At 39.8% G+C, this 22,210-nt stretch overlaps 1 protein-coding gene across 35 annotated transcripts in view; it reads left to right on the plus strand.

The window, feature by feature from the left end:
* clasp1a (cytoplasmic linker associated protein 1a) overlaps positions 1–22,210 on the plus strand; it is a 78,670-nt gene that overhangs the window by 46,506 nt on the left and 9,954 nt on the right. For 3 of the 35 annotated variants that reach the window (XM_017695341.2, XM_037539580.1, XM_037539599.1), the window contains 30 exons: positions 1,180–1,256; positions 1,405–1,497; positions 1,640–1,785; positions 2,282–2,417; positions 2,775–2,845; positions 3,088–3,147; positions 3,610–3,687; positions 3,857–4,024; positions 5,410–5,456; positions 5,819–5,989; positions 6,712–6,735; positions 7,782–7,889; positions 8,276–8,302; positions 8,984–9,139; positions 10,149–10,310; positions 11,080–11,142; positions 12,057–12,160; positions 14,393–14,416; positions 15,196–15,440; positions 15,653–15,716; positions 15,991–15,993; positions 16,207–16,370; positions 16,698–16,776; positions 16,878–17,021; positions 17,243–17,338; positions 17,941–18,087; positions 18,857–18,963; positions 19,690–19,794; positions 20,413–20,560; positions 21,186–21,426. In XM_017695341.2, coding sequence (XP_017550830.1) covers positions 1,180–1,256; positions 1,405–1,497; positions 1,640–1,785; positions 2,282–2,417; positions 2,775–2,845; positions 3,088–3,147; positions 3,610–3,687; positions 3,857–4,024; positions 5,410–5,456; positions 5,819–5,989; positions 6,712–6,735; positions 7,782–7,889; positions 8,276–8,302; positions 8,984–9,139; positions 10,149–10,310; positions 11,080–11,142; positions 12,057–12,160; positions 14,393–14,416; positions 15,196–15,440; positions 15,653–15,716; positions 15,991–15,993; positions 16,207–16,370; positions 16,698–16,776; positions 16,878–17,021; positions 17,243–17,338; positions 17,941–18,087; positions 18,857–18,963; positions 19,690–19,794; positions 20,413–20,560; positions 21,186–21,426 — 3,258 coding nt within the window. The remainder of the gene's footprint in view (positions 1–1,179; positions 1,257–1,404; positions 1,498–1,639; positions 1,786–2,281; positions 2,418–2,774; positions 2,846–3,087; positions 3,148–3,609; positions 3,688–3,856; positions 4,025–5,409; positions 5,457–5,818; positions 5,990–6,711; positions 6,736–7,781; positions 7,890–8,275; positions 8,303–8,983; positions 9,140–10,148; positions 10,311–11,079; positions 11,143–12,056; positions 12,161–14,392; positions 14,417–15,195; positions 15,441–15,652; positions 15,717–15,990; positions 15,994–16,206; positions 16,371–16,697; positions 16,777–16,877; positions 17,022–17,242; positions 17,339–17,940; positions 18,088–18,856; positions 18,964–19,689; positions 19,795–20,412; positions 20,561–21,185; positions 21,427–22,210) is intronic. The other 32 variants (XM_017695342.2, XM_037539586.1, XM_037539584.1 and 29 more) reach the window with 32 other exon arrangements.

A 22,210-nucleotide genomic window follows, 5' to 3' on the forward strand; every position in this document is an offset into this window, starting at 1 on the left:
TATTTTTGATATGTTTTGAAATGTTTCCTTTGTATTATATATCAATTACATATAGGGTTTAGATGATTTGCACTTCATTACAATCTGTTTTTATTCACATTTTGCACTGCAGAACTCCCAACCAAGTTGTAAAATCTAGATATGTAGATCATAATACAGAAGGTTAACAAATCAGAACGAACCCTGAAACAAGTGGTCATTCAAACAGCTGTCATGATAACGTAGCTGACAAATAAGCCACTTACACAGTACTGTGCAAAAATAACAGTAACTGTGTTACAACTATATAACTATATAGTCAAAACTATATTTTTATATGATATTATAATCTTTAGAATGAAAGCAAATAAAAATAATAAAAGCAAAACTTAGAACAGCTGTTTGTTTTTAAAATGTTGTCAATATCTTCTTTAATATATACCATCACATTTAGTTCCTGACTTCTTGCTGCAAGCCATTGCATGGATTTGTTCAATTTCATCATCATCAGCACCTGATTCAGTTTATTGAAGGGTTAGCTGAACTAGATATTGGATGCTAACTGTTAATACTAACCTTCCTTGAGGAGAGCTTTAGAAATGGTTAAACTAACACACACTACAAATGACTATCTTATTTATTTATGTATGCGTTAATTCATTCATTCATTCATTAGAATTGATTTTAGTGTTAGGATTTTTTTTTTATAACAAATACGTTCTTACAGCCCAGATGGACACCTTTACATGACTTTGGTACAGTGCTGCACACTGCTGTTGAGTAGTAGACTGATAATAACTGAGCAGTAGACGGTGAAAGAATGAAGTTGGATGACACCCAAGAAACAAAAGTACATATTTTAAACCATCAGATTAGAATTATGTAACATCACTGGGTACTTGTTGATTTTGTGATAGGAATGGCACTATAACAGAACATAACAATAATGATAATGATGATTTATTATTATTATTATTATTATTAATACTAATACTATTAGTTGTTTGATGGAATAACCATTCGTCTACTGACTGTTCCTGTTACTGAACTGAAATAATTTGCCTCTTTGTGTCCTGATATTTTTGTCAGATGTTTTACTCTCAGCTTCAGATATTTTTTATAAGGACAGGCCTGTTGTAAAGACACTGGTTTAAAAACAAAAATTGTTGTTTCCTGAACAATTTGCCATTTTGACCACAGGGAAGGAGGGAGCCAGTGCAGGAGCTGTTGATGAGGAAGACTTCATCAAGGCTTTTGAAGATGTTCCTGCTGTGCAGGTAAGGCACACAAAAGATTTTTCTGAATAAATTCCGAATACACTTTTTTTCTTTGCTTTCCTTTACTTCAGTTTATTTTCTAAACCTATGAATGTCCTGCATAACCACATAACCTGCATAATTTTTTTTTTTTTTTTTTTTTGGACAGATCTATTCCAATAGGGAATTGGAGGACTCTATGACTAAGATTCGTGAGGTGCTGTCAGATGACAAACATGACTGGGAGCACAGAGTTGCTGCTGTAAGTGATGCTCAGTCTGCCAAGATCCTTCACTTTTCCCACCATATTTCTCAACCTGCGCAGTTTTAGAGCATTTGTACTCTTAAGTTCTTCTCTTGCTTTAATTAGAGATTAAGAGGTATTATTTCTTTTCTCTATCAAGCTGAAGAAAGTGCGGTCGCTGATCCTGGCTGGAGCAACGGAACATGAAGGTTTTCCTCAACAGCTCAGACTTTTGGAAGGTGCCTTCAAGCTCTCTGCAAAAGACTTGCGATCACAAGTCGTCCGGGAGGCATGCATCACCCTTGGGTACGCATGACTCCTGTGTGTGTCATCCACACCCTGCACTAGGATATGATTACTGACGTTTTGTTAACTGCAGTAATATGTTAAAAACAAGGGTAAAATTTAGAGAAGGAGGTTCTGAAGAAAAATAACGCTTCATTTAATTCAGGAAAAGTAATGTTTCAAAAACCCTGAGTGAACCTCTGTCAGCTTCTGCTATATATGCCATCTTCTCCATTTAAAGGTTGTATTACATCAAACATAAATTTTATATGAAAACGCCATAAAGTGCAGATGCTTAATTATTTCATCTAAATGTGTTTCTAATGAGGTGAGACAGAACTGACTGAAGCGTTGAGTAGAATTAAAGAGCAGCCGCATGATGGATATATGAACAGACTTCATGTTTTACTGATTCATCCGAATGTCTGACTGATGCATGTCTCTCTACCTGTAATCAGCTTAATTTTATGTTTTGACTGTGAAGTTTTTGACTGATTAGTTGTTTGTCCTCACTCAGGCATCTTTCCTCAGTGTTGGGGAACAAATTTGACCATGGAGCAGAGACTATAATGCCTACGCTGCTTAATCTTGTGCCCAACAGCGCCAAAGTCATGGCCACATCAGGCGTGGCTGTCATCCGCCTCATCTTACGAGTGAGTGTCTGTGGAGAGTATGAAGTTTTCCTTGGTCTATCTTAAAGACCTTTCACCTTATTTGCATCAAATTAAAAACACTACTGTTTCCCCGAAAACTGTATAGGCATTCTGCTGCACTTCAATTGTCAAGCATCTTGTGTAACATCATAAAAATGAACAAAATTTTGTAATTATTTTTTTAGTCCTGAGGTGAAACCCAGCAATTATTAGAAGTGAAGTGGTGGTTTAATGGTGTTTAAAGCAGCATAATCAAAATGATTACTAGTATGTTAGACGATGTGTCACAGCTAATGCCTTGTCTAATCATAATGTAATTTTTATCGCCATATCTTCTTTTTTTTTTCTTATTCTCAGCATACACACTATCCTCGTCTCATCCCAATAATCACCAGTAACTGTACGTCTAAGTCAGTGGCTGTTCGAAGGTAAGACCGTTTACTCCTATTAGTAATGAACATGGAAGGATAGGGTGACTTGATTCTTTGGGATAAGGGTAAAGTTGTGTAAACTCTAAAACAGATGGATATAAATGCACTCCATAATGAATATAAATGTGTTCATTACTACTTCAAGATGAACTCTGATGCTGCTGTTTTACATAGCAGAAGCTCTCTTTTAGATGGCTGTAAAATATTGATTTTTATTTTTTTTTTCTTTTCTCCTTCAGACGGTGTTATGAATTTTTAGACCTGTTATTGCAGGAGTGGCAGACAAATACACTAGAGAGGTGAGTTTGGAAAGTCCAGATAGAATTCCTTTTATACTCCCATAATGCAGATCCTGAAGAAAAATGCTTTCTTCAGTCACATGGAGGATGTGTATTCCCACATGTTGATCAGCTCCAGTTTTTGTGACATTTAACTTGTAGAGTGAGTGTGTGCGTGCGTGCATGCGTGTGTGTGTGTTACTTGTCTAATCTTGGCTGAACGGGTGACCAATGATTCCTTTCAAGGCTTTTAATTGATGGGCTTTAGCCATGCGTCCCTACCGTTTCCATGGTAATATTCCCTAGAGCCCTTTTATAAGCAGCGCTCTCTCTTTGGGCTGCTTTTGCTGTTGTAAAAGGTCTCTAAGCGGGTCCAAGAAGTTTCAAAAGACAGTGGGTCGCTGCTTGTTAAAGACTGGTGTAAGAGTGAGAAGCTTGCAGCTGGTTTGAGTTGCACTTAGCCATGTTTCCATACTATCCTAGACATGTCGCAGTTCTCACGGAGACCATCAAAAAAGGGATCCATGATGCTGATTCGGAGGCCAGATCTGTAGCAAGAAAGTAAGTTTGTTCAGCATTTTGGTGCATGTTAAGTCAAGATAACTTAATAATGCAGGCTTGTTGCCAGTATTTGAAATCATGATCACTGCATTTCATTTTTATCTGCATGTCAGTATTTTTTAGCTGTCAGAATAAGACTGAAGACTTGATATTTGTGTGCTGTTTGCAGATGTTATTGGGGATTCCATGGCCACTACAGCCGAGAGGCGGAGCACCTGTTTCAGGCTCTGGAGTCTTCCTATCAGAAAGCCCTCCAGTCTCACTTAAAGAGTTCTGACAGCATAGTGTCGCTGCCTCAATCAGACCGTTCCTCTTCTAGCTCACAGGAGAGCCTCAAGTGAGACACACTAATACACCCAAACACACCCTTTGCTCTGTTTGTATAAAAGGGAATTCTACCAGTTTATCAAAATTTCTTTAATTTGATCATTGAGATGTAAACGGCGCTTTCAAGGTGGTTTGATGTGAAAAGGTGCATTGTAGAAAAATTTTGTGACTCAAATTTATTTACAGTGGTTACAGGAACCAGGGGTTTTATTTACTGTCTGAAATGAACTGTAGAGTTTTAATATGTAATGTTAAATGTTAAAATGTTTTTTGGGGGATTATTTAACATTAGAACACCTCTCTAAAATTAAGGTATTTTTAAAAATGCATTTTAGGCCAAAACCTTATTTCAGGACATTAAAAACGTCATCAGAAAGCTTGTTTGTAACCATTTGTTTAATGGATTTCTGTGATGTAGCTTTTGGAAACTAACATTTAGGATGTTTTTACCTTGCACTAATCCTTTGAATGTAACTCTGTAACTTTCTCTAGAACGGAGCATTTGAAATCAAACTCCTCAGAACAACTTTGTTTACATCTTTAACATTTAAATATGCAGACATTTTGAAAAATGTATGGAATTTCCTGTTAATGAGGAACAGTTGGGGCAGTCATGGACTGGAGGTTAGGGAACCAGCCTCGTGACCGGAGGGTCGCTGGTTCGATCTCCAGAGCCGACAGCACATGACTGAGGTTGCTGGATATTAGGCAATGATCTCATCTCCAACATTCTAGCATCTGTTTGATTTGTCTGTTTAGAGAAAGTGAGATCATCACTCTCCCTGCATTATCACTGAAGTGCTAGAGTGATGTTCTCAATCGCTGCATTGCACAACAGCACCAAACACAGTCGCCATGACTGCTGTTCAAAAACTTGGAATCACCTTTGTCGCCAGAGAAGTGCAACATATAGCTGAATAGGGTTCTTAAAGTTCAACCAAATTTGCTAATAACCATATCAAATATTTGGAACGGTTTCCACCCCTGTCATGTTGGCTCTAAGTCTGAAGGTTAAGATAGATAAGATTAAGTTGTTGTTTGTGTGAATAGGTTAATTTGAATTTTAAACACATAACAGCGACTGCTGTGTGAATACCTGATTTCTGCTCTTTTGAATTCAGCTTAGTTGTGTTTTGTTGCCATAGCAGCCCTGTCTGCTTTAATCTGTCAGTAAAACTAATCTCTTCAATGCTACCAGAAAAGCTCTTGGATCCACATTTTTGTTGTCAGCTTATTTGCCCTCACCCTCAAGGGCGTATTGTTTTTGCAGAGGTTTTGGCTTGACCAGACCTGTCACCTTTTGGAAACTGCTCATCTGAGAGCAGTGGTTTGGAAATGGTTCGGAAGCATTGCTGTCACTGACAAATGACTATCTTATTTAACTTTTTTCTTTAGTCGGCCGCTGTCTGTGAAGAGCGTTATAGGAGGCAGCATGACCAGAAGTAAGTTTCTTGCTGTATGTGTGTTCAGACACACATTCAATGAGATATGCCTAAATGTCCTTCGGGATCAATAAAGTATCTATCTATCAATAAAGTATCTATCTATCTATCCATCTATCTATCCATCTATCTATCCATCTATCTATCCATCTATCTATCCATCTATCCATCTATCCATCTATCCATCCATCCATCCATCCATCCATCCATCCATCTATCCATCTATCCATCTATCTATCTATCTATCTATCTATCTATCTATCTATCTATCTATCTATCTATCTATCTATCTATCTCAAAAATGACTTGTTTCTTGAGAAATCCTTTGAAAACATGTCGGGTATCTCTCTCTTCTGCACCAGGTAAGGTTGTGAGCTCCAGAGTTCCCTCCACGCCCAGCTCCCTCCAGCGTTCTCGCAGTGACATTGATGTGAATGCTGCCGCCAGTGCCAAGTCCCGCATGTCCACCATGCCTTCACCTTCCCCCTTCAGCTCTGCTGCAGCCCTGCCTCCAGGATCCTATGCCTCCCTGGGTAAGCCCCCTTACACCCACCTTACAGACCTCAGCTTCAGCTCTAAGGGATGTGCCATTAAAAATTCTCTGTCCATATTTTCTCTGATCTCATCCTGCTCTCATCAGTCATAATTAAGGAATTCTAATGAAATGCTCATGAAACCACTGGCTTTTATGGCCATAGCAGCCCATTAATAAAGCTGATGACCACCATAGATGCTATTAAGCTGTGCTCCGATGAGGAACAAATGACAAACACTGTCACTGATGTCTTGTGATTTTGTTAACGATGGTTAATGTAATTTTAGGCTTTTTCCATATTATTCATGTTTATTTATTTATATGCTCTTACCTAGATATGGTCTTTTAAGCCAGGACAAATACTAAACAGCCTGAATTTGTGAGCGGTGCTGCTGTGGTTAATGTTTTTCTTTCATCTTAAATCTTTCATCTTAAACACTTTTTTGCCACTATTTATATAATCTGGTCTTTATGTGGGTTAATATTGTGTTTGTTCTGTCCAATGGTGTTTTAAACCCTTACATTTTATAATGTATTATAGAGGTTAGTCTTCATTCCCTTACTTGCAGTCATAAATTGTTCTTGCCCTTTACTTCCATGCAAGGCCTAACTCTACAGCCCTGTCTTCCACGCTTCCTCCAACCTAACTGACTCTAATCTCTGCCTCTTATACTTCCTCTTCACCCTGCACTCCCCTGTTTTTGTTTTTTTGCCCCAAAGATGGTACACCTGGTAAAATAGATGGTAAGATTTGTGTATGTATTTGTGTATATACGTGTCTTGGTCTCAGCCCTTTGGAGGGTTATAGGCAGTGTTGTTCTCTGTGTTCTCTATATGTTAAAGGCAGCTTAACTGTGGTGACCCTACCTCTGCATGACCCATCTGCATGGTTTACTTCCAAAACTGTCTTAATAGGGAGCTGTATCAAACTGACTTTTTTTCTTAGTCAGTGTTTGATCTGTTTTTTTTTTCCCAAACAAAAGGATAATTACTTCACAAAATAATGTTTTTGTATCATTTAGATGTTTTTGGTATTTGCACTTCTTTAGATTGCCCAAAAATGCAAACTGTCACTGTCCAAAAGCAAAAATAATAGTAAAATTGTAACTTTCAGAGGAAGGCAAAAACAACTTCTAATATAAGTTAATCTTAAAGATTATGTATTATGAATAATTTTGGAGCATTTCTCTGGTTGCACACATTGTAAGAGGCAGCTATATTCAAATAAAAAATGTAGAAGAACAAGAAAAATTAAGTTTTTTGGACAGCAACAGAATACATTTTATCATATGAAATAGTTACTTATTTGTAATCTAGTATATTTAGTTTTTGTCAGATATGTGTATAATGCCAAATCGTAAGGATATTTAGTCGATGTATGCATTTATATAGTCAGTAATTTATTTGCATCTTCACACAATTTACTGTTGCATTCATTTCACTGGCCTTTTCTTTTCACTGTGCATTTTACTTTATTAAGCTCTTACTTTTCAGGTCTTTGACATAAACCTTGGACCCCTGACAGGGCTGTATATAACCAGATAGTATATGACACTAATGCAGAAGAGGCGTCACAGACACAAAATAGTAATTAGTATGTCAAGAACGGCCCAAACAGTATTTAAAAATCTTTGGTGCCTTTTGGTCTTTGGTGAATTCCTACCCCTGTATTAATGTCTGTCTCTTCTCATTCATAAAAGCTTGTTTATCCTTGTATGTTTTCCCCCAGCTCTTTCACTCCACCCTTATAGCCCTCTAACACTAGTCCTTTCTGCATGTGATATCTACAGGTCGTGTGCGCACAAGACGACAGAGCTCTGGCAGTGCTGTTGGTTCTAACACTACAGTAACAGACAGCCGAGGCCGAAGCAGAGCTAAAGTGGTGTCTCAGTCTCAGCGTAAGTGCTCAGTCTGTCCTCTTCTAACACATTTCCAGGCAGCTCCAGCAGATGGCATCACTTATCCACAGCCCAAATCTATGGGAGCACCATTTCCATTTCCAGTAAAGCGTACTCCTCCAGTATGGCACCTCTTCCTTGTGATCATACATCTCGCTTCTCTGTTGTCTGTTTCTCGTGTTCTCGTAACACGGATTGGCATCGTGCTGAAAGTGGTTAACATGCAGTTCAGGACTGTATTGTCTTCTAATAAACTAAGTTCATATGACCAGTGCACGGATTAATGAAACATCTTGCCTTCTGCATGCTGGTTTATCATGTCACATTGAACATCTTTTATAACTGGCTCCTTTTCACCTGTCCTATGGCTCGCCTCCATACACAAGGATCCAGATCAGCTAATCCCACTGGTGGTAAGCCCCCAAATTCATCCAAGCAAAGCTACTTCATCATCACCCGAACCTAAACATTCCCCTGCATGACCTTAACCTACATTGTCTCATTGTCCCCTAGATCTTGTTTTAATTATATGTTTTTTTTTCTTCTTTTCAGGTATATAAAGTGGTCGTGTTATTGTTGTCATCGTCATTATTATTTTTAGAAATATCCGCACCCCCCCACTCCCCCATTTTTATTTAGTTATTCAGTTCTTGTATGTTTATATGTCTGTGAATAGTCTTTTGTTCTTTCAGCACAAATGTAGTCTTACTCACATTATCTTACTCACATTATGTTCCCCCTACAGCAGAAGTAAATCCTGGATCAAAGTAGTCTTGCAGTCGTTTATGCACCTGCATTCCTTCAAAGCTGAAATCTCTAGGTGCTGTCATAGGCATAGGCTCAGCTCAGCTCACAGATGTACAGATGCTATGTGTTGCCTTCTAATTGGCATGAAAGATTGGAATTAAATTTTTCTAGTCTCATAAGTGTCAGTGTTTTATGTACTATACTATAAATCAGCGAAGACATTCTGGAGTGTGGAAAGTTCTTTGAGCAGAATGGAGCTATTACGCAGCACTTCCAGGTGCTGCAGAAGGTGATCTGTTTGTTGTGTCACTAATCCTCACTGTTTCTTCTGGCTCTGTTCTTGGCAGCTGGTAGCCGTTCCAGTTCCCCTGGAAAGCTCCTGGGACACACATATGGCAGAATCCCACGGGCCACTGCCATGGCTACACCAACTGACAAGCGCACAAGGGTCCCAAGAAGCCAGGGCTGCAGCCGAGAGACCAGCCCTAGTAGGCTGGGCTTAGGTAAGACCACACCGTGTCTTAAGGATGAGAGGTTCTCAAAGCTTAGAAGCCTAACGAGAGCATCCACTATCCTAAGATTAGCCAATTTGTTAAGAAAAATCTTCATTTTTACATTCAAGAAGCCCTCAAACCAATACTTGAACCTCTACAGATCCAAATAAAGTAGAATTATTATCATTAGCCTCATGCTAACATTTGTTGGGAAAGGTAAGAGCCTTCACATCAAATGTGGTTTGAAGAATTACACTACATAAATGGCAAGCTGTAGTGATGTGTTCAGAATGCTCTGAAATGTTTGTAGCATTTGTAGCATCATCATCTCCTTACAAATACCAACAGTGCAGAGCCATGGAATGCCTCTCTAAAGAATAATGGCTCAGCATTTGGGTCAGCTGTTGATGAGGATGCTGATGGTGTTATTTTCATTATCTGAGTTAGTGGCTTCTCACTGCTGTCTTGGTCATGTAGTTGATATACTTGTTGTAGTATAATGGTAAGGATGACTAACCAGCTCCTTCCATTTGTGCCTCTCATCAGCTTTGTCAATACGCGTTCAGATCATTGTGTCTTCCAGTCCTTTGTCATGTCTGTACATCTGGAAAAGCTACCTTTTAAGATCTGACCATTAAATGTCACTGATACCAATGTGATTTTTCCTGAAAATACATTGAATTCAATAATAATTTTGGTTTGCCTTTTGGAAAGAAATCAAATTGTATAAAAGAATTAAGTGTTGTCTAGATTTTGTTTTGATACTTCGCTGGCATGTTGTGTTTTTTGTTGGTTCATATTTAAATGTTACAAGTTGTGTTGTCAGAGGCTACCTGGACTTGTCTTTACAGACTAATTCAGCCAAAATGGTCAGCTTTTGCTTTCAGTGTCTAACCTTTTCTAAAATGGAGTGAAATCAGAAGCTCCTAGCGCAGCCCTTGTCTCTCCAGCAGCCGTCCTTTGTCCTGGTTCTGGCCCCACTGTGGCCTCACTAACTCCCTAACGTGTGTCCTAACAGCCAGGCTCTGTGGTAAAGCTCTTCTTCCTGCTGCTTCTCCTTACCGCACGCTAGCCCGGAGCAGCCGCATCCCCCGCCCCAGCATGAGTCAGGGGTGCAGCCGTGACACCAGTCGCGAGAGCAGCCGTGATACCAGCCCCGCTCGGGGCTTCACTCCTCTGGGTGAGTAAACCATGCAGGTGATTGATGGAGCCCACCATCAGCCGACTACCCTGCCCTCTACTCTACAATCCCTTCACTAGTCCCAAACCCCCAGTACTCAAGAATCCTTCTGGCCCTTCTCTATGGATCTTCCAATCAAACGGTCCCTTCTCACAGTCCCCCTTAATAATCCTCTTTCTCTTACCTGCCCACTGTTTTGCATGTACTAATTTTTTTGAATGTTTTGAATGCCATTACTTTGCATTTCCAAATGACCAAAGATCGGTCAGTTGTTTTTATTTATTTATTTTATTATTATTATTATTTTTAAACCTATATAAACTACTTTTGCATGTTGTCCAGACAGTATACATTTACTTCAGATTTCTGACTTTTTTACATACTTTGCCTTTTTTTAGTAAGGCTAATCTGTAAAATCTGACAGTCTGCTCTTTCAATGAGAGACATGATGAAGAGAGAAAGAAGACAGCAAGTGACCTGCAATGTACACCTCATTGTACTTTGTGTTCATTGCTAATCTGCTTCCACTGCTTGTGAATGTCTCCTACAGTGGCAAATGGAGAAATGTTGCGTCTCTCGTGCTGCTTGGCCGCAGTTACCAGTGTACCACTTGTATGTGTTGCTCATAGTTAGATGACATTTTGATTTTGAAGGGGGCATGCTGAATTTTGTGTCTCCTGCCACGGATGGCACTCTGTTTGGGTGTGGGTGCTGTAGTGTAGCACTAACCCTACCTGGGGTGTTACCCCCCTCTTCCTGTCCCCTGCAGCCTCCCGACGCCACTCTCGCTCCACCAGTGCGCTGTCCACGGCAGACCCCGTGGGCCAGTCAGGTGACCTGCATGCCCCCCTCTCCCTGCTCTCCACTTGAGCATGCCTTCATTCTGTCAACCAAGTTTTGCTCAATCAGGCTAAAATTTTCACACTTCAACTGACGTAGACTTGGTTATCATATGTTAAGCAATAAGTTGATTACACTGAAGTACATTAACTTCAAGTACCCTGAAGTGTGAAGGTTACGCTTGTTGTTTTGCCATGTTCATGCAGATGTTTTTGTTGCTCATCCTGCTAGATAATGCTTATTAGTTGCCTGTAGCTTCATCTGATTGAATTGTTTGTTGGGATAGTGACAGTTCTGTTTTGTTTAGCTCCGTTTATGTAGTTTTATTTAGGGAATTATTTTTGGTGCAAACAGTACTGGTTTGCTGGGTTTTCGTTGTCGGCGCTTGAGAGGAATTATTTTTTTCAGTTGTCTTCATTTGTGATTTGTGATATCTGTGCAATGCATTTCATGTTATTTTTGTCCTTCCTTTGGAATTCATGAATTTTGTGCTTTTCAAGACCCCCAGTGGTGCAAGTTTTGGGTGCTACTAAAGGGGAAAAAAATGGAATTAATATCTGATTTTTGTCACTTGTAATTGGTCTGTGGTTTATCGACAGGTTGATGCTGTGTGGTTTTGTTTTGCTGTTGCCTGTTTTTGTATTACAGTTGCTCATAATTGAATTCATTCTCTTTGATTTTCTGGAGGCTTGATGATTTTATTGGTGATTTGGTCTCTATTTATATCCATCTTCTGTAAACTCATCTCACACTCTTTGTTCCCTTTCTCTCCAAATGTTGTGCCAAAGTGTGGGAAATTTGACCAGTTATGTAGCTATTCACAGACATGCAAGGTAAGTATCTTTTTTTTTAGTTCTATGGGTGGCACTCCTAACTTCTCCTCTGGTGTTCTTTTACTTCTCTTAGATCGGTTTGGGCTAATCCACCAGGCCCGTATTTCTGCCTCTGTCAATGCCATGAGAGTTCTGAACACAGGGACAGAGGTTGAAGCTGCTGTGGCTGATGCACTGGTAAGATTATTTTCCGTCATCATCTAAAGACTACAGTGTCTCTCTGTGGCCCCTTTCACACCTAGCATTAACATATATGTTGGGTGATCAGATCATAAATGGACAGGTGCGAACAGGGTCCAGTGTGTCCTGGACATGCACAGTGATTACACACATAAACCACATTTGGAGAGAGTGATGAGGGTGACTTGGCCTGATTGGTACAGCTAAATTTGGACCCCAAACTCGACCACAACTCACTGCAGCGATGGATGATTGAAGGCACGGTTTTACAGTGCTTTGATGTTAATGGAGTTGATCGATAGAACATGTCATCCTGGGATAAGCTGTTTTTTTGGAAATGCTTAATACAGTCTGGGCAAACTTGGGCTACATTTACACAGCAGATAAAAGTGGCCTGAATTAGATTTTTTCACCAAATCAGTTTTCTTTGTTTGGCTGTTCTCATTGTCTTTTAAATGTGATGTATATGCAACATCAGTCTGAACAGATCAGCTCTTAAACCCACCTGCATGCGCAAAAGAACAATACTTCGTGAGGCTTGTCCAGAGTTAAACAGTCATGACGGCCAGTGAAGGCCTGTCGCTCCCGGAGCTTTCAGTTTTCAGATCTTTGCCAGCATTACAGGAGCAGTTATGAAGTTCCAGTGGTTGACAGCTGGGCTCATCACCGACTATGTGTTCCAGTTCACCATAAAAAGGGCGCGAGTTGGACTGAAGTACAAGTCGCATGAATGTGTGGGGTTTGGATGCTCTCCCACTCCACAAACTAAAGAGCTTTGAACGCAGCAAACATTACCTCTAGGGTTACATTGATGCAGATACTGATATTGGTCTGATACCGTGCTCAGAGCACATAGACCATGAGAAGGCCATAACCTCACAAGTAAGCTCCTCAGATGCGTTAGCCTCGGATGTGATTCTTGCTGTAACTGAGCAGCAGACAGATGTTGAAAGATACAGATGAGGATTAAAACTACACGTGTGAGAGAGAGAGAGAGAATGCATAAGTGTGTAAAATGTACTTCATTAAAAAAAAAATTACTTGTTTGGGAACAAGCTGAGCTTGATCCAAGACTGATGTTGCACATAGTCTTGAACCCAAACTGAAACCTAGTGTTTTGTTGGGTACCTTTTGGCTCCACTGGGGTAGAAGACCTTTAGGCCTGATGCATCCCAGACAGTAAAAACGGGCTGCTTAATTTACTGGGTCATCAGACCAGAGACAGAACAGCTGCGTTGTGTACTTCCTATGTCTCATCCTCTGTTAGTTTAAAAGCTAAATTAAAAGTCTATGCAGTCTGAATATGCTTAATAGCTCTTACTGTACATGAATGAAAATACTTGCTGGACATTTTTGTCTCACAACATGTGCATCAGTGTGAAATGACATTGCCCTCCCTTCTTCACAAGTGGTCACTAAAAATGCATTCATGACGCATGGAAAATCCAAATGTCAGCATCTTATTGTCCATGTGAGATTTATATTATACTTGAGACGGAAGTTAATATCAGGTGTGAACAGGGGTTTGTCTGTTTCCTGTCTTGTTGTGAAATGAACTTTTAGAGTCAAAATAAAAGACCAATTTAATATTACAATACAATACTTAAAAATGCCAAGCTTGGATTATTTGAACTCTTAAGTTTTCTGTGAAAACACTTTTAATACATTAAACATTAGTTGTGTCTCAAAGTGAAGGTTGCAGCTAAGGTAGGAGAGACTTTGCTAGTGTTGTTATACTAAAGCTGCTCTTCAGTGCTCACTTACTCTTGTTCGAGCATTTTAGTTGTGCACATTGTAGACAGAAACATCAAAAAATGCAACATATTCAAATCTTACTTTTAAAAACATAAAAAAATTTAATATGATTTTGTGCCATGCATGAAGGATTGTTTGGAGACTGAAGGTCTCAACGGATACACCAGTCTTTCGATTTCTCAGAAATGAAAGGGACCTTTCTTGACCGCATTTGATGGATCCTAAAAAGTGGAAGTCTCCAGTGACAAAATGGCAGAGAAATGCAGGCTTCCTTCGCTGGATCTTTGACTTTGAGACACAGCTTTTGTTATGTAAACCAGTGTATATTCCTCTGTATTAAGTACCTCACTAGTAGCCATGTCTGTTACACAGCTGTGATTACCTGGGTACAATTTCCAAACTGTAATGGAGCCTTCTTTGAAATGTATATGTCTCTTTGCTCTTCCTTTCTTGTTTCTCTGGTAATATCTTCAGCTGTTAGGAGACTCCAGGAATAAGGTAGTTTTTGAATCCACACTGTATTGCCATCTTATCCACTAATCCGCAGTTACTCATATCATCATGCAGTGAGTGTCGAGTGAGGCTGAAAGCACTTCAGAAACCACCACAAGCATTTCATTTCTAATTTATTAAGCGTTTCTAATCAACACATTCATCTCATCTGCACAGTTTTCACCAGTTTCATCTTCTGCAGTTTGTTAATACAAGTGATTGAAGTATTATATGCACATCTGTTGAGGTGAATATTGTAAAATTTATTTTGGTGTGGTGTTTTGATTTCTAAGTGTTTGACACATCCCAGTGAATCCATGCATTTCCACCAAAGCATATCTCACCAATATCTCTACTACCCAGACTGGCATAGCAGTAACATGATTTTCGTCTTCATAAATAGCTAGATTTAATTACTTCAGTCGGTTGTGAGACAGTACATCATCAGCACTTACTGTACTAATGATATAAGCTGGACTGGCTTTCAGTGCATTGCTAAGCTATTGGAGCTTTAGGATAACTAAGTATCTTGCTATTTAGCAGTTATGTTTTAAATATCCCAAGAAAATCTCAAAGCAGTCTTTAACATTATAGCCATGTATTGTTCTTACTTAAATCCTGCATGGCTTCCTTCTCATGGCAAAGACAAAATGCAAAGACTTGTGCCTGGTGAATCTTTGAATTAACTCCCCTGGCTGGCCGAACTCTAACTATAATGTTATTATTGAATCTTTAGCTTTTTATTGCACTTTGAGTCTCTGTAACCTCTTGTGCACTCTTCCCAGCGCAAGCCTATGAGGCGGCGGTATGAGTCTCCAGGGATGTATTCAGATGATGATGCCAACAGTGATGCATCCAGTGCTTGTTCTGAGCGCTCGTATGGCTCACGGAATGGTGGTATCCCGCACTACTTACGACAGACGGAGGATGTTGCAGAGGTGTTGAACCACTGTGCCAGCTCCAATTGGTCTGAGAGGAAGGAGGGTCTTCTGGGCCTGCAGAACTTGCTCAAAAGCCAGCGTGTTCTTAGGTAAGCTTGGAGAAGCCTTAATGTTCACAGTAAAGGAGGTTTCAAGTAGTGATCTCTTGCTTTATTTATATGCCCAGTTACACATGTGCCCCTATTTATATGTGACATTACAGCCTTTACATATAGTTATGTGAGGTTGGAGTTACTGTGCAAATTGCGTAGGATAGTACTAATAGGACAGCACTAATTCTAGTGTTTTGTCCTTGTTCCAGCCGAGTGGAGCTGAAAAGATTATGTGAGATCTTCACCAGGATGTTTGCAGATCCTCACAGCAAGGTAACCTACAGGGAAGACTGCATGCTGCTTTCAGTTGTTTACTAATTTTGTGTTACGAGTTAATTACCAATTCTATTTGGTTTAAACATCTGAGAGATGATGGTGTAGAATTTTCATTAATAAATATAAACATGTTAAATAGCATGTCTTTCTCACACTACATATTTCTCATCATAAGTTTAGGGAACGTTTGCAGATACATGTTGGTTTGTGGCCACTAATGAGTGTTTTTTGTTATTTGCATGTTCTGCCTTGGTGTGGATTTTAATAACAGAGAGTAAGTGAAGCTTGGATTTTCACTGTTCCATTGAAAAATGTATTTTATCTCTGTACTGTTGTATGCTATGCCAAATTTAGATTGCCAAACATTAATAAGTGACTAAAACCTGTTGTTTTGTATATCCGTCCTTCAGCTAGATTTAAGTTTTAAACTTTAAGTTCTGACAAAGTTCTTTGTCTGTGATGGTAATAAATGGATTCTCTGTCTCAGGTGTTCAGCATGTTCTTGGAGACTCTAGTAGACTTCATTACTGTTCACAGAGAGGATCTGCAGGACTGGCTTTTTGTTCTGCTCACTCAGCTACTTAAGAAGATGGGTGCTGATCTCTTGGGCTCAGTTCAGGCTAAAGTGCAGAAGGCTCTGGATGTCACTCGGTTAGAAGATTCACTTACAGTTGTTTGCAAAGTTTTGGCACCCTTGGTCAAATAACATTTTGTTGATTTTCTGAATGAAATGAAAATAAGGGCATGTTCTGTACAGAAAATGTAGCACTGCACATTTTATTGAATGTAATGAAAATGCCATTTTTAAGTTTGTTCACTATAAAGGTTCATTTAAATTATTACACATTACATTATTTTCATTTGAAAAATCAGCAAAATGTGCAGTTTGGCATGGAATGTACAAACTTTTGCATATATAGCTTTACCTGCTACTTTGACTCTTTGTTTGTATTTTAATCTCTCCTTGCTGTCTTGCAGTGAGTCATTCCCATTTGACCAGCAATTTAACATCCTTATGAGGTTTATTGTTGATCAAACTCAGACTCCGAATTTGAAGGTAAAAGCTATACTCAAGTATTTCTTGTTACAGTTTGCAGTTAGTAAAGAATAATTAGAAATTGTTTGGCTTTGTATAGTAAGTGTTCTTGTAAATGACAGGTGAAAGTGGCTATCCTGAAGTATATTGAGTCTTTGGCAAGGCAGATGGACCCTGCAGACTTTGTGAATTCCAGTGAGACAAGATTAGCTGTGTCCCGTATCATTACCTGGACCACAGAACCCAAAAGCTCTGATGTCAGAAAGGTATGTCACCACAGTCAACACAGTCATCACAGGTCATCAGTGTTCACTGTAAGCGCAAGACATGGATGTGACCAAAAGCAATATTATGGTTGAACTTTATCTCAGTACTGCAAGATCTACACATTTCCCGTGTTAGCAGCCTAAATGCAGCCTAGAGTTGGCGATCAGTCTTTGTCATTGTCTTATACTGTTACACTGTCTGCCCTGCCGCTGTGGCCTAGACCCTTCATAACTGGGCGAGTGAGGACTTTTCAGGCAGGCCCAGCACTGCAGCCCTGCTGCCTGGAGAGGGTAACCTGGAGGAAAGGTGTAAGCAGGTAGTGCCCTCCCACTGGTCTAACCGCCAACCAGCACGCACCACCGGCATCTAACCACTGCAAGAGTGTGACATTTAAAGTGTGACCTTTCTGTCTCTAACCTGCATACTACTGCCTCTCCAAATAATTTCTGAACATCGCAGTTCTTACCCCTGTTAATAGGGGTGGATAATGATGCAAATAAGATTGATAGATCAAAAATGACATTCTAATTTTGTTGTCCTCTTGTCTTTCTGATTTGTGGTAGTTGCCGAGCTGTGCAGGAAGCATACAAAAAAAAAGCCGCTGTTTCTCTTCTCTTCTGCCTAACTCATTTTGTTCGTTCTGACAAAATAACAGTGATTTAAACCACATGCATGTATGAGGGTAACAGCTAAAATTGTGTGATTTAAGATAAAACAGGTTTAAACTGTGTAAAATCACAAGATTATCAGAACTCAGAAATTGCTTTCACTCACATATGAGTTGTCTGTAATTTATTTTCTTGTCTGTGTTACCTCTTGTAGTTTTCAGCTTCATCCATGAAGTTTTTCAGCATGCCTGGATTAGACTGTCAGATCTTTGATTTGGATCACTGATGGACACTGTTCTGTGTTGTATAGGCTGCCCAGGTGGTGCTGATCTCTCTTTTTGAGCTGAACACGCCTGAGTTCACCATGCTCCTGGGAGCTCTGCCCAAAACATTTCAGGATGGAACCACCAAGCTCCTGCACAGCCACCTGAAGAACTCCAGCAACACCAGTGGAGTGGTAAATGTCTGCCATCCCTTGAGTGTTTGTGCTTCTATTGATGAGTCTCTGAAACCATGTATAGTTAGTTTAGACAGCCCAAGAACTGTTCATTGAGGGAATTATGGAGGGGCTCAGAAGCCACAGACAAGTCTAAGATTACCCTATGCAGTGCCAGGTGTTGGCTGGAGCGATGTAAAGCACACCACCATTGGACTCTGGAGCTGAGGAGGTTCATTCCCTGGAGTGTAATGTTTACCCAGTGCAAATTTATGCAATAAGTCACTTCAAACTTCTTGGCAACAGTTTGGATGAGGCCCTTTCCTCTCCCAGCATAACAGTGTCCTTGTGCAAAAAGTCAGGTCCATAAAAGAACTGGTTTGAGGAATGTGTAAGAACTTGACTGACCTGCACAGAGCTCTGGCCTCAAGCCCACCTTAGAACTGAATTAAAACATTGACTGGGACTGCAAGCCAGGCCTGATCTCGCATCATTCCTTGGCCTCACTAATGCTCTTAAGGCTGAAGTGAATCCCTGCAGCCATGATCCAAAATCTAATGTAAAGCCTTCCCAGTACTTTGCTGCATAGATAAGCAATCACTGATGCAAGAGTTTGGAGTATTCATGCAGAATTGTGAAAATTAGAAATGGAATTGGTGATTAATTCTATTAATAAGTAAATTAAATTCTATTAATGTAAGTCACAGACCGCATTGATGCTTGCTTGTCTAGTTGTGTGTTTTGGTGCATTGACCGCAGATTTTACCCTTGTTTTCTTCTAACATAACAGAGTTCCCCGAGCAGCACAATGGGGCGTACACAACCCAGGCACCCATCCAGCAGGACCAGTCCCCTCACTTCCCCCACAAACTGCTCCCACGGTGGACTTTCACCCAGGTATACTGTCTCCTCCTCTCATTCTGACTTCACTACTCAGCTAATGCATGATGACACTCTTGGCATGATGGTCTGGTGGATAGTCACTGCAGAATCTGGGCTTTTGCTTCTTTGATCTCTCTCACGCTAACCTTTACTGTCTGGGGAAAAAAAATCTATTGCTTTTGTCCAAAACGCCCTAAAAACCTGAAACTTTTTTCTATTTCTAAGTGAGGTTGTACCTTTTTAGTGCCGTACCTTTAGAGCTACAGTCCAGTTTTATTGTGGCCGCCAGATTTTCCTCAGTGATGTCACCTTAAGGTTCTTGAGGTTCTGAAGGTCAATATAGAATCAGCATCGACCGTAACTGTTCTGTAGGCAGCACACCTCACAGAACATAGATGACCGTTTACAGGTTTCTGCATCATTCTAAACTCTCTTTAACTCATGCTGCTAACCTTAACATTCCAACTAGTTTCCTAACATTCCATCCTATTTTTCTCTCTTCCTGTTCTTCCCTCTACATCTTTTCTCTTTCCCTTCCCTTTCTCTTTCCCTTTCCCTTCTCTTTCTCTTTCCCTTCCCTTCTCTTTTGCTTCTCTTCTCTGCCTTCTCTTCTCCTCCCCTTTTCTTTCTCTTTCTCTTCTCTTTCCCTTCCCTTTCTCTTTCCCATCCCTCCTCTCCTCTCCTGTGTGTTTTATGCCTCCTGCCCTGTTCTCTTCCTCTCTGGCTGTTCTTTGGGCACAGTCGATTGTGGGGTTGGAGTGTCGATGGGTTCTCAAAGCACCCAGCTCCCCCTCCTCCTCCGTCTCACCCCTCCCTCAGGGCCCTCCGCTGCGCACTGTCACCCAGGTAACTCAGCCGATAGCCTATCACTGCGAGGAGGGGTGGCGCAGGTGCTAAGACCCGACTCACTCATGACAAACCCCATCAAGTTATGACATCTGGCTTTTCAGTGAAACCTTTTTATATTGCAAGAGTTTATGAGTTTATCTACATAATAGTAGAAGTGTGTTATATATGTAATGTCATGTCATCATACTAATTGCCTAAACATTTTTATATATTGTATAACTTTAATATGTTAATTATGTCCTCTATCTACTTAAAGACTTAAAGAGCAGTCCATAAACGTTTTGACAGTGACTTTTTTGTTTGTTTGTTTTTGCTCTGTACTCCAGTACACTAGATTAAAGGAAAGTATCTTTATGAAAGTAACATGCAGACTATTGGGAGTGATTTGTGCTTGCCACTTGCTGTATGCATCTCACATTTGATTGGAGGAGCACTTAATAACACAAATTTCACTTCATCTTGCACTGCAAACAGTAGAGTGCCACTGACTGTTTCTTAACCCTGAAGTGAAATGTGATGCCTGTAAGCCTCACTTTATACAATGTCTTGCCAGTGCTTTATGAATGCTGCGCACAACACTGACTTTCCTTTCTTCCCTTCTCTTCTCCTGGACAGCATGTTGGAGTATGACACTGAGAATATGAATTCTGATGAGATCTATAGTTCTCTACGTGGTGTAACAGAAGCCATCCAGAGCTTTAGCTACCGCAGCCAAGAAGATCTTAATGAACCAATCAGACGTGAAGGCAAGAAGGATGATGCGGTAGGTCCTCTTAAAAGTAATTTTGTTACTTTGAATATTTTTGTATCCCCCTTTTTCCCTATGAATTATACCTAATGGATACACAGATGTCCAGAATAAGTTAATGTAATAAAAAGGTTTGCTTGGATTCATTAGTATAACCTGTACTATCTCCACTAATGTGGAAAAGGCACCCCTTGCCTATCTTGGGGTAGTGCTGGCAAAGATGCTCACTCTAAATCATCCACAGTGTAAAGTGGTTCACATATTTATTATTACTGAAAAGTTTATAAGGGTGACACAACAAAATATGTATAAAATATGTCTGGTTTAATTCTTCCCATTAAAAGTATTTTGTGGGCACCACTAAAATGGACCCTCCCATCAAAGAAAGTGACAGTATAATATGCTTGTTTATTGGCTGTTATGTCTCAAACATGTTCATGCTTTCAAAGAATGCAATTTCTTAACATTTCCTAAAGACTTCTAGGGCCCCAGTTCGGTTGCCTCTGCCCCTCTGTAGTCACGCCACTGATTTTTTTTCTATGGAATTTTACATCCAGCAATAGCTCTGATTACAAAATTTTTGTTTGTAAGTGTTACTACTTCAGTAATTGCACTTTTTTCTTTCTCAACTTTCTCCCAGGTTGGCAGGGAAGCAGCATCTCCAGGCTCCGATTCTCGGTTAGGTTTGGATATAGTCGAAGGAGGCCGCACTGCCTTGGATAATAAGACGTCCCTGCTCAACACGCCCTCTCCTCGTGCTTTTGCTGGGCCAAGAACACGCGAGTTTGCACCCTACGGATATGGAGACACTATTGGTGGTTACGATAAAAGTGCTCTCAAAGAGGCCGTGTTTGACGATGATGTGGAGCAGTTCCGTGATTGTAAGTTTTTATTCTGCCATTATTTTATTTCTCTCATGCTCACTTTGTCCGTCCCATATCATTTCATACTCGGTAGCTGTCACTGTCTGTGTTAGAGTGAGAAAACATAAAAAAAGATTAGGTAAACAAAAGTCATACATGGACTAAAATGAAAATACAGTGCAGCTATCAATGTTCTGCAGTAAAAGTGTTTTTGTGCTAAAATTTACTTGCTAGGTCATAATACTAGGTCATAATACAAAGCACTTAGCACTTAGCACTGCTTACTATTTACTCTTTGCACAATATCATGGTACTTAGTGGAGTTTGGGTTGTTTCGTGAACACTGTAAAGGCTGTTGCAGCGTTGGTTAGTAAACAATTACTTCAGTTGTTATAAGACCCATGATGTAGTATATGCCAATTAAAACACAGGGTAAATAATTGTGAAGAAATCATTTAAGTTATCTCATTATAAATAAATGAAATTATTCATGTTTAAGGAAGTTAGTTTGAAGCTAGTTAAATTAAGAAACAAGATGCCTAAAGAAACAGTGGCCCTAGATAGTGTAGCATCCAGAATCCATTGTTCCAACTGTTTTATACAGTGACAGGACGTTTTATTTATATATATATAAAATTTTTATTAATTTATATATATAAAGAGAAAATAAAGAATATGTGCTCCTTATATAAAAAAAAGCAGACCAGGTGTAAAGTTATAAACTAGTTATGTTTGGTTGCTCTTTTATTTTAATTGTCACAGTGGACGTGGTGTTCAACATGAGCATAGCGAGTCAGTGCTA

Source organism: Pygocentrus nattereri, chromosome 6, assembly GCF_015220715.1.
Source record: "Pygocentrus nattereri isolate fPygNat1 chromosome 6, fPygNat1.pri, whole genome shotgun sequence".
Classification (NCBI taxonomy): Eukaryota; Metazoa; Chordata; class Actinopteri; order Characiformes; family Serrasalmidae; genus Pygocentrus; species Pygocentrus nattereri.